At 41.5% G+C, this 12,338-nt stretch overlaps 1 protein-coding gene and 1 pseudogene across 2 annotated transcripts; one reads left to right on the top strand and one right to left on the bottom strand.

The window, feature by feature from the left end:
* Positions 1 to 4,492: 4,492 nt before the first annotated feature.
* On the bottom strand, positions 4,493 to 5,563 carry LOC311041887 (chemerin-like receptor 1; the record flags this gene model as incomplete). Its single annotated transcript, XM_084052371.1, has 1 exon — positions 4,493 to 5,563. One exon carries the CDS (start codon positions 5,561 to 5,563, stop codon positions 4,493 to 4,495), a length of 1,071 nt encoding a protein of 356 aa, XP_083908497.1.
* A 4,305-nt stretch (positions 5,564 to 9,868) lies between these two features.
* Positions 9,869 to 11,629, top strand: LOC311041886 (adenosine receptor A3-like; annotated as a pseudogene). Its single transcript has 2 exons — positions 9,869 to 10,259; positions 11,026 to 11,629. The product of its transcript is annotated as an adenosine receptor A3-like (transcript).
* The last annotated feature ends 709 nt before the right edge of the window (positions 11,630 to 12,338 follow it).

The raw sequence follows: 12,338 nt of genomic DNA, 5'->3' as shown, positions 1-12,338 counted from the left end.
CACCTGAAACTGACTGAGAGGCACCTGTTGGTTTCGATATGGGTCACACTGACACTACAGTGACTACACACACACGCACGCACGCACACGCGTGGTGTAAAAAGTAACTAACTACATTTACTCAAGTACTGTACTTGAGTACAATTTTGAGGTATTTTTAATTGTCTTCAGTATTTCCAATTTTCAGTACTTTTACTTCTACTCCTCTACATCTCAGAGGCAAATATTGTACATTTACTCCACAACAATTATTTGAAAACTTTAGGTACTATTTACTTTGTAGATTTTGATTATTATTACAAAACCACTGCAGAACCTACAGTACATTTCGGCCATTTGAAAGACAATAGCAGAGCTTGTAGATCTGCTATTTTCAAAAGATGTTTATGCATGTTACACATTTAACACTTTGTGAAACGGGACATTCTGCATAATGAGTACTTTGTACTTTTGGTACTTTAAGTACTTTTACCACCACTGCTGTTCAGCTAGATGGATTCTCTCTCCACAGAGCTGACAGGTGACGTCACTCTCTGGTAAGACCAAGGTATAAGGAGTTGAACATCAATACAGCCTGGTGCCCAGGCTCCAGTGTTGATTTTGACAGCAAATCTTTATTTAGTGTTAGTCATAGTCTTTTGAGTAGAATTCCATTTAGTTTCAGTCATATTTTAATCATTTGAAATGTTTTAGTTTTTGTCCAGTTTTAGTCAACTAAATATCATAAGATTACAGTCGACTAAATTTTACACTTGGTTGCATGCTGAAAAAAATCGCGCTGCGACGCATTGTGAGCTTGTAGATCAGCTATTTTCAGAGCGCAACACCCGAGCACAACCAAACATACAATTAATTGAACATTTTTGCCAGTTTTATCAGCACATAAACTTTGCAACAAGGGGAGGAAACATATTGAACAAGGTCTACACCAGCTCAAAGGGAGCATACAGGGCATTCCCCCTTCCTAAACTTGTCTCCTCTGACCACATCTCTATTATGCTTACACCCGCATGATATAGACCTCGGGTGAAACTGGTGAAACCAGTCAGGAAGCAGATTAGAGTGTGGAGACAGTGGAGCACTTCAGCCCTACAGGACTGTCTGGAAACTACAGACTGGAAGTGAACATCCTCAGAGAAGCAGCTACCTACAGTACAATCATCAGACGGACCTGCAGGAGTACACAGAGGTTGTGATGGACATTGGACAACATCAGCAAGTGTATGGATGATGTAACAACAACCAAAACAATAATAGCCAAAGTAGCAGATCTAAGCGTGTCATTTCACGCCGCCTTTCGAGCTTGCAGATCTACTACTTTTGATGCTTTTGTGTGACGCTGTAGTATGATCAAGTAGGGCGTTAATTTACGAAAAAAAATAGTTTGAAAAAATAGTTAGAATATGGAGATAAGAGGTTTCTGTCCGACATCAACGATATAAGTATAGGTCAAGTAGGTTCTGGTGTCCAGAAATACCTGGTGGGTCCGACCGTTCCGAGGTCGCCGGATTTGACCCGGGGCGAACGTATTTTGGGGGCGAGCATTCTTGTATTCGCTGGTAGATGTTAAAGGAGTAGTATATCAATTGCACGCCCCATGAAGGCTTGAATTCATGGAGATTGTTTTGTTTTTGTCACATTCCCAAGACAATAATTTGATGACCGGCAGAGTCTCCGGTGACTCCAGTAGGAGACAAAGAGTCTCCTACTGGAGGGGTCATCGGTCAATAGCCTCTTCTATTGACCGATGACCCGGTCATCAAATTATTGGCTTAGGAATGTGACAAAAACAAAACAATCTCCATGAATTCAAGGCTTCATGGGTGTTTAATTGATAGAAAATAAGTCCTTTTACTCCTTTGTTCTCCCACAGGGACACCAGGGTTTTGAATCCCAGGTAGGCCTATGACATAAAACTTATGGACTGAAGCTTTAATTCATAGATAATTATATCCAATTGAAACAATCATTTGTGAGACAACATTCTATGAGTTATGTACTGTGTCAAACAGAAGCATCTAGACTGAGTATAACAGCCAGGCTAAAGGGTAAATGGATGTTGTTGTGGTCAGAGCTCTGCGGACCTTGGCCTGCATGCAGCTGGTGGAATGTGTCTAAGCTCTTCTGAGTGGATTAAAGCAGTGGTTCTCAATCTTTTTCAGGACAAGGACCCCCAAATGTATTTGGCCGTGGACCCACATCTGAAAATGTTTTGTGCCAGGGACCTCCAGAAGCAAAGATTTGAGTTAAAAATGTTTGCTTTAAAAGAATAAATTATATTCAAACATGTTTCAACATTTTTCAAAAATAGCAGATCACAGTGCGGCACGAAGCCACGCGCTATGGTTGTATATCTGCTATCTTTAAATAGCCAAAGTATACAATATGGTTAAAGTGGTTAAATGATTTTGATGCTATTAACTAATTTCACTGTGGACCCCCTGGTACCCCCCCAAGGACCCCTGGGTGTCCCCGGACCCCACTTTGAGAACCAACGGATTAATGAAAATAATTTTCTTAATCATTAAGGGTCAGTTTTTATGAGATTATGACTTTGTGTCCCTCACTGTTTTGCTTAATCGACATTGGGCGAGATTTTCAACAGTGGTTGAGTTTTTTTATTTGAACACAAAACACAATATGTGTAAATGTGGTGTCACCCTGATTAGATCAATCATTTAAAATGATTGATTCACACAATGATTTCACACAATAATGATTCACGCAATTTCAAAATGATGTGAAAAGATTGATTTCACAGCATTTTGAAATTGTGTGAATGCTGGTATAGGGGGAAAAGGATTTGTCAACTCTGCTCCCTAGTGGTTGGTTGTGAAAACTACACACCCTACACCCACTGTGATAGTGTCATTATCATAGTCTGTCTGTCTGTCTGTCTGTCTGTCTGTCTGTCTGTCTGTCTGTATTAAACACCCTTTAATATAAGGTACAATTATGGCTCCATCCGGTGAGTAAAATGGCTAATAAACCAATCTTAACTTTGTATTTTATAGTTGTAACAACTACAGCTTTTCTCAGCTTTTTTTTATTTTATTATATTGTATTTTACTTTATTTTATTTTATTTTATTTTATTAATCTATTTTCTAAAATGTTGTTACATGAGCTATCCCAAGCAATGTCTATTTGACTCTTTAACAGAAACTAATACAAATTTAGCATTCAGTTGTGCTGCCTTACACCGTGAGCAGACTCATTGCAGAAAACACTTGGTTTATCAAATAATATTGGAGCTGGACTCAGACTCACCCCCAAGGCATTTGCATTCTACTCCATGTATTGTCTAAATATCACCCTCTGTGTTTCATTCTACTGTAGAGCACTGAACACACATTTGAAAAGACACTGTTTTAATATGTTTATGATAACTGGATTTAACTACTGTACTGTATTGTACTGTACTGACAGACAGACGCACGCACGCACGCACGCACGCACGCACGCACGCACGCACGCACGCACGCGCACATACACACGTACACTCAATCACACAATCTCAATGTTTAAAACAAAAAAAATGAAAGACAATCCAAAAAAATCCCTTGAGTGGTATACAGAATGAGATTAAGCTTTATTTTCATATCAGAGGTTTAAAGGTGTAAAAAGAAAAACAACAAGAAAAAGTGCTCCTCGGAGCACAGGTCTCCGCCAGGTCAGGTTATTGTGGCCTCCTGGTGGCGCTATAATAGGCCAATGTGAAAAGGGTGCCATTTCTTCTTAGGCCTTTCACGGCAATCGGACACTGCATTCATGATTTGAGGCATTTTGTTCCAAAAATGTGTTTTGCTAAATTAGACCTGCTGGTGGTGCTATAACAGGCCAATGTGAAAAGGGTGGCATTTATTCCTAGGCCTAGTGGGAATATGTGTGCAGCTGCGTTCATGATGCGAGGCATTTTGTTGAAAACGAACCAATCCTGCAAACTTTGGAAGGCAATCTTAGGCAATCAGGATGGAATATGGAATATCGGACAGATCCGTGTTGATCACATGACTATAGAGATACTGTGTACCGATTTGTGTGATGTTTGGACAAAATATGTAGGAGTAGCATGACAAAAATGGGTTTTGCACAAATCGGCCTCCTGGTGGCGCTATAACAGGCTAATCTGAAAAATAGTGTGTGCACAGTTTCGCAGCGACCGGGCCACCGGTGCCGGAGATTAGCTGCTCACAGACAGATGGTCAAACGGACACACGGATGGACACACGGACGGACGAACAGGGTGCAAAACATACTCTCTCGCCGAGTCGCCATGCCTTTTGGCCTGGCGGAGACAATAATCTTACAAGCTCCATCGACGTAAGTACAATGGCTGATAGGGTACTGAAAATAATGAATTGTACATAAAATAAATTCAAAGATGGTGCTACACCTCTGCCTAAAAAAAGGATTTATCTTTGCTACGACTGGTTATGCCTAATCAGTTTGTGGAGGTGTTGGATCAAAAGGTAAAATGGTAAATGGTGCATTTATATAGCGCTTCTATCCGACACCTCTTCGGTGAAGGCGCCCTCAAGCACTTTCAGGACAGACTTGCGAACTGTATCCTTGAAGTCCTGACCCACGAACACGTACAGGAGCGGGTTGAGGGAGCTGCTAAGGAACGCCAGGCTGGTGGCTATGGGAACGCCGATGGTGGTCACGTGATCCAGAGTTTCGCTGAACTCGGTGGCCATGTGATTGCGCATCTCGATGAGAGCCATGATGTGATAGGGCGACCAGCAGAGGAAAAACGTTGTGATAACAGCTGATATGATTTTGAAGGAGCGACCCGAGTGGCTGGCCAGTGAGCGATTCCTCCTGATCCGGTGGATGATGGCGGCGTAGCAGGAGACGATGATGGTAAAAGGGACCACGAATCCCAGGAGGAAGCGAGTGACGGTCATGGCCTGGTGACGGAACTGCCTCAGCTGGACCACGGTGGGCGACTCGTAGTCATCGGAGAACGCAAAGTTGTTGAAGCAGTTGATGATGTCCTCGTTGTGGAAGGACGGCCCTGTGTCCCGAAAGATGAAGTAAGGGGAGCTGAGAACCAGGGCCAGCACCCAGACACCCAGACACACGCAGGACGCCTTCCTCACACTGCGGTGGTTCTGGGCCCACACTGGCCACACCACAGAAACACATCTGTCGACGCTGATGACCACCAGAACGTAGACGCTGGCAAACATGTTCATGAAGGCCGCCGTGCTGTTCAGTTTGCACATGAACTTGCCAAAAGGCCAGTGGAAGTCCATGGCGATGTACGTCACGTTCAGCGGCAGGAAGGCTGTGAAGAGGAAGTCGGCCACAGCGAGGTTGAGGTACCAAACAGAGTTGATGGTTTTCTTCATTTTGAAGCCTGTCACCCAGATGACGACTCCGTTCCCCAACACGCCAAGCACAAAGGCCAGGCTATAAACTATAAGGGACATGATGTTGAGGGCCTGTCTGAGTGCTGCATGGTCATCCTTGTAGTCACCATACTCATCCTCCCCGAAAGAACCGCTTCCATCAGACAGATTGGTCATGATGTCGTGATAGACAGCAGTTGTGGTCATACTCTCCATTATTGTCCTCAAACCTAAAATGGCAAAACAAAAGGTACATGCTCAGTGGTGAAGGAAACTAAGTGCATTTAACTCAAGTGCTCTACTTACAGTATGATTATTACTCTTTGTATTCCACCCTATCCCTTTTCAAATAATTTTACAGACCTGCAACATTAAATATAATATAGCACCCCTGGATAGTGGAGCAAGGTACACAGGAGTGTTCTTTTGTTTGTTGTTTGTTTGGATTTTCTTTCAGATTTTAATTTGGGACCTATTCATTGTTTGTCTGGTATTTTGATTTGGTTATTGTACATTTTCGTTTGGTATTTGCATTTTGAAATGGTTTATTACTTCACTGAATTATATCAACTATGGATTAACTATTTTATTGTTGAATTGTACTTTGAAAGTGATACTTTGAAATGCACTGATTTTGTTGTTGAGAGAAACTATGAATTGATTTAATATGATTGTAACAGTATTTATTTCTATTTGTATAGTTTTCACGGTGTTCGAATACAAGCTTCATTCTGTGTCGAAGAGAGAAATACATACACCTGTTGAGACCATCCACTTTGTCAACATTCAAATCCAAGGGCCGCTACAATAGTACTCTTACATTATGGTATAGCTACTTTTTCTTATGTAGAAAATCTGAGTAGCTACTCCTTCCACCACTGCATGTTGTGTTGTGTTGTATCACACCAGTGCTCTACCTACTTGTCTATTTCTAAAAGTGGGTGAGTAAAAAAAATGTATTGTTCAAATAATTGTTAAATAGCTCCATATTCTGAGCAATCATTGCTACAGAGTGTTTGCTCAGTAACAGTGGTCTCTCCATCAACAGAAAATACATTTTCAGGTCGGGATACCAATTTTATCCAATCAGGAGAAATAATGAATACAGGATAAACAAGTGAAATTGGAAGTGATGACACAAACAAATGAGCAGACACAATGGAACTGGAACACTATAACATTGAAGCTGATACATGGGTACTCTCTCCTGATTGATTGGATTAAAGCAGCACTATGTAACTTTCCTCTTCTACCCCAGATTTGAACCTGGTTTCTTGCACAAGTGCTGACATTTTTACCATTGAGCTAATAGAGCCTGCCTGCTTGCTCAGGGGATGAATTGAATCTTGACCATCAGGTTAAAATTCTTTTCAGATCCTGTGTCTAGGTGAGACTCTTTGTCTCTTTAACACACACTAAATGTCCCAATAGAAAAGCAGGGAGACAAAATACAACCAGTCCAATTGTATAAGTTATATTGTATTAATATCAAACGATCTAATTATGTCTTTTACGGTTGAAAAAATGATTTGACACAAGCAGTTGTGGAAAGTAACTAAGTACAGGTACTCAAGTACTGTACAATGTTTTGATATTTTTACTTCACTGGAGTATTTCCAATTTCAAATATTTTTACTTCTACTCTACAACATCTCAGAGGCAAATGTTGTACTTTTACTCCACAACAATTATTTGAAAACTATACCTCTTTGTGCTTTGATTATTATTACAAAACATACATCAATCACTTCAGCCCTATATACTTTTCGGCCATTTGAAAATAGCCGATCTACAAGCTCACAATGCATCGTGATAAGACTCATTGTGAGCTTGTGGATCTGCTATTTTCAAAGGATCTTTATACGTTTGAACATTTAAAATGTGACACTCTGTTTAATGAGTACTTTTAGTTTTGGTACTTTAAGTACATTTTGATGCCAATACTTTTGCACTTTTACTCAAGTAATTTTTGAATACTGGTACTTTTTCTTGTAAAATAGTATTTCTACATTGCAGTATTGATACTTCTACTTATGTAAAACATGTTAGTACTTCTTCCATTACTGGACACAACCTTAAAATAGATCATATGGACAGTTTACAGTTCCGTTGACACTATCCTAGAACTCACCTCCCATTCTCTGAGCAGAACATTTCCCTCTCCACCGTAGTCACACATCTTGGTATAAGGTTTGACTATCATTCAACCTTTGGGAACCGCATGACAAACCTTTGAAAGTCCTCCTTGACCACAAAAACATCACCAGAAATGTTCCACTGTGACCCACCCACCATGCCTTTATCCACTCAAGGATGTATTTATTGTCTCCGCCAGGCCGAAGGCATGGCGAGAGAGTATGTTTTACCCTCCGTCCGTCCGTCCGTGTGTCCGTGTGTGTGTCCGTGTGTGTGTCCGTCCTGTCTGTGTGTTACCAGCTAATCTCCGGCCCCGTTGGCCCGTTCGCTCCGAAACTGTGCACACACACTCCCTCGATGCCAATTCAGAACCTCTGCCCCAATTTTTTCACATGGGCCTGTTATAGCGCAACCAGGAGGCCGATTTGTGCAAAACCCATTTTTTTTACATTACTCCTACAGATTTTATCCAAACGTCATGCAAATCGGTACACAGTATCTCTATAGTCATGTGATCAACACGGATCTGTCCGATTTCCCTTATTCCATCCTCATTACCTATGGTTGGCTTCCAAAGTTTGCAGGATTGGTCCGTTTTGAACAAAAAGCCTCAAACTATGCACGCAGCTTGCGATTTCCGTGAAATTTCACACGCACATTCCCACTAGGCCGAGGAAGAAATGCCACCCTTTTCACATTGGCCTGTTATAGCGCCACCAGCAGGTCTAATTTAGCAAAACACATTTTTGGAACAAAATGCCTCAAATCATGAATGCAGTGTCTGATTGCCGTGAAAGACCTAAGAATAAATGGCACCCTTTTCACATTGGCCTATTATAACGCCACCAGGAGGCCACAATAACGTACCTGACCTGGCGGAGACCTGTGCTCCGAGGAGCACTTTTTCTAGTTTTTTTTATGTCTTCAATGAGACAGACAGTAGGACAGCTGAAAGGAGACGATGCAAGAGAGGTACAGGAGGAAGTCCTTAGACAGGCCAGCACAGCAACCAGCACGCACGCACACACACACACGCACGCACACACGCACGCACGCACGCATGTCTTACTAAACAACACAATACATGTATAACCTCACATCAAAGACTCTCTCTCCCCCCTCCATCACCCCCCTTGTGGTTTTCAGATGAATGTGTGGTAACAACATGAATCATCCATGTCTCTCTAGAATGGCATTACATTCAATCAGTTCAACAAGACAAATCACAAGGGACACATATTGATAATTTACTAATCAAACATGCAATCCAAAATAATCCTAATTATTAAGATTAAATAATAAAGCATGTGTTTAACACAGGCCTCTTTGTCCAAAATGTCTTACACGCAATACATGAAAAATTACTAATATCAAATATAAAAAATATTGTGGACAGGATTTTGCATTAACATTCAAAGTTCTTTAAAATAGGCTAATCTTCTGCCTTACTAACAATACATATAATTGGTGATACTACAGGTATTTGCAAGACAAAAGACATGAATTCAAGAACATCTAACCATTTAGAATGGTCAAAGTACAATATAATTTAATAAATGTGTCAATTAATCATTTTAGGGTGTGTTCACATGATTGTACATAAGATCTGTTCTGTGTGCAAAAGAAAAGAAAAAGAGAATATCATTATTGCACATGTGAATATACTGTCTTTTGATCATGCATAATAATAATGGATTCTATTTGTAATGCACTTTACATTTGGGTAAATCTGCTAAGTGTTGATGCAGTTTGCAGCTTTCAAGCTCGACAGAGGGAAAGCTTCAGTTCTCACTCCTGTGTGGTCACAGTAGTTTAGTTTCCGTTGGTGCACAGACATGCAGTGAGCACAGGAAGACTGCATGCAGCCTCAAAGGCATGAAGCCCGCCTGTTGAGGGCGTCTTTTGCTTCCAATGGCCGGGAGGGCCCGGGTGAGAAGTATACGGGTATACGGGTAGATCTTTCCTGGGATGGAAAGTGTGATTCCTCTGTGGTTATTGCAGACCACTTTGTCACCCTTTTGTTTCCAGAAGGGGAGGATGGTGCCCCGGGTCCAGTCATCCGGGGGGCACTCAGTTATCCACACCTGCTTAATAATGTGGGTTAGCCACTCGATGGTATTGTCACCACCCAATTTCATCATTTCTGCTGTGATGTTACAGATACCAGGGGCCCTGTCATTTCGCAGTTTGGACAATGTTTTCGCGACCCTTCCGTGTTGCTACATGGAAGGGAAGTGCAAAACATTTCGACGTACCGGACACGCCACCTCAGGGTGTAACTACTGTGAATGCAAAACAGTGAGGCTTAACTTCCGTTGTTGCACATGACAAGATAAAAGGCATCGCACGGCACAGCTTATTCACTTAGAGCTCAGGATGTCCACTATGCCAGTGACGAACAACCCTACCGTTGGTCCCAACAGTGCATTAGGCAACACGGTGGATGTGGGAACAGTGCTCTACACAGTACTGGAAGTGTTGATAGCAATTGGCTGCTGTCTCGGTAACATGCTGGTGATCTGGGCGGTGGGCTCCAGTAAAAACCTACGAGAGCCCACCTTCTTCTTCATAGGCTCTCTGGCCGTGGCCGACTTCATATGGGCTGCGTGGCCATACCAATCGCCGTGGTGGTCAATGGACGGCCAAAGACCTTGTTCCACACGTGTCTCTTCGTCAACTGCGTGGTGATCATGCTGATAATGGCGTCCGTTTTGTCTCTGATGGCGATCGCTGTGGATCGCTACCTCCGTGTTTTCATGCCTCTCAGGTGAGCTGTCTCTCCGATCTCTGACAATAACACTATACGCTCATAGTACTAAGTTGATTTTGATGAAAACAAAAGATATCTACCAAATGCTTCACATGCACATACTGTACCTATACTTCCCTGCACACACATGCACACACACCTACGAGAGGTAAAAAAAACAAAAACATTTTGCATCTGCATCTGCTTAATTGTTTTCATGACAATCTGGACTGCATATATGGTGTAAATTAACTAAGCACATTTACTCAAGTACTGCACTTAAGTAATATTTTGAGGTAGTTTTACTTTACTGGAGTATTTCCAATTTTCAATACTTTTACTTCTACTCCACTATTTCTCAGAGGCAAATAATGTACTTTTACTCCACTACAATTATTAGAAAACTTTAGTTACTAGTTACTTTGCAGATTTTGATTATTAATACAAAACATACATTAACCACTTCAGCCCTATATACATTTCGGCCATCTACAAGCTCACGATTGTGAGCTTGTAGGTCTGCTATTTTCAAAATATGTTTTTATGCATTTTATACATTTGAAAACTTGTGAAATGGGACATTCTGCATAATGAGTACTTTCTACTTTTGGCACTTTAAGTACATTTTGATACCAATATTTTGTACTTTTACTCAAGTAAATTTTGAATTCTGGACTTTTACTTGTAACTGAGTATTTCTACATTGCAGTATTGATACTTTTAAGTAAAAAGAGTACTTTTTCCACCACTACATACATCATGCCTACAATTCTCTTCTGTACAGGTACAAAAGTACGGTAACACAAAGGCGGTCTTGGCTGATGGTCGCTGCGTGCTGGCTTGTGGCCATACTGCTGAGTTTCACCCCGATGTTTGGATGGAACAATCATGAAGCTCTCTCCAAGCCCTCATCGGTAAACTCGTCTGCTGTTGTCTGCAAGTTCGTGGCCGTCATTCCAGTCTCATATCTGGTTTACTTCAGCTTCTTCCTCTGCACGCTGACACCCTTACTGGTTATGACCGCACTGTACTGCTACATCTTCTGTGCCATCCGGGGGCGTCTTCGAGAGGGGCCAGGAAGCAGTGCCCAGTCCCGTGCCTACCTACAGAAAGAGAGACGCCTCGCAGGATCTCTGTTTCTAGTCTTGGCCCTTGTCGCCCTTGGTTGGCTCCCTCTGCACATCATGAACTGTTTGACCTACTTTTCAAAGACAACGAACATAACCAACGTGGCATTCTACGCCGGCATCCTGCTGTCCCATGCTAACTCAGCTGTCAACCCGGTGGTGTATCCATTCAAAATCAAAAAGATCAAGTTGGCCTACCTGAAGATATGGAAACTGTATTTTGTGTGTGGAGAAGACCAACAAGGCCAACATTTTTTGTGAACCTATATATCGTTGCTGTCAGGCAGAAACCAGCAGTATTAAAAAGTGCTTCTGACAAAACCAGCTAACTCCATTGGATCCTCATACTTTCTGCTAAACCAGCTAATTCCACCAAAGGGGGGTGGAGTTAGCTGGTTTAGCTGACTCCAGGCTCCACCCCTCAATGATGAACAAAACCTCCTAACTCCACTTTTTGTTTAGTTTTTGTCATTTGCTCATTTCCTGAAAAATGAACATTTTGGAGTTGGTTTCTGCCGGACAGCAGAGATATGGTCTCAATTGTTCTGAAGCCTGTGTAGTGTCTTGAGATGACTTATTGGGATTCAGCACAATATTAGAATTGAATTGAATTTGTGTTTTACTTTTCAATATTTTAGTATTTAGCTTGATATGCTAATGTTCATATTTTTGGATTGCATTGAAATGCTCTGGCACAAGTTGGCCTCATTGGCCTGTTATTTTGTTTGGAGTTTAACTGCTTTAATAAACAACAGAAGTTGTTCAAAGATTGTGTCTCATTATCAGTTTGAGCCCAGGTGTGGTTTTCATTTAGTCTGTAAGTTATGAATTCATACACAGTAAAAGTCTTAGTGTTAATTAAATTCAAATGAGCGTACAAATGGAACCAAATGGACCCATCATGCCATGTGTACAGCACATTTTTGGGAGTTAAATCAACAATGAGGATTTTACAATTTAGGCTGCAGAA

Source organism: Gymnoscopelus microlampas (genome assembly GCF_963454915.1).
Source record: "Gymnoscopelus microlampas genome assembly, chromosome: 3".
NCBI classification, from domain to species: Eukaryota; Metazoa; Chordata; class Actinopteri; order Myctophiformes; family Myctophidae; genus Gymnoscopelus; species Gymnoscopelus microlampas.
The sequence above is the reverse complement of the archived record's forward strand: the minus strand, read 5'-3'. Positions and strand labels throughout refer to the sequence as shown.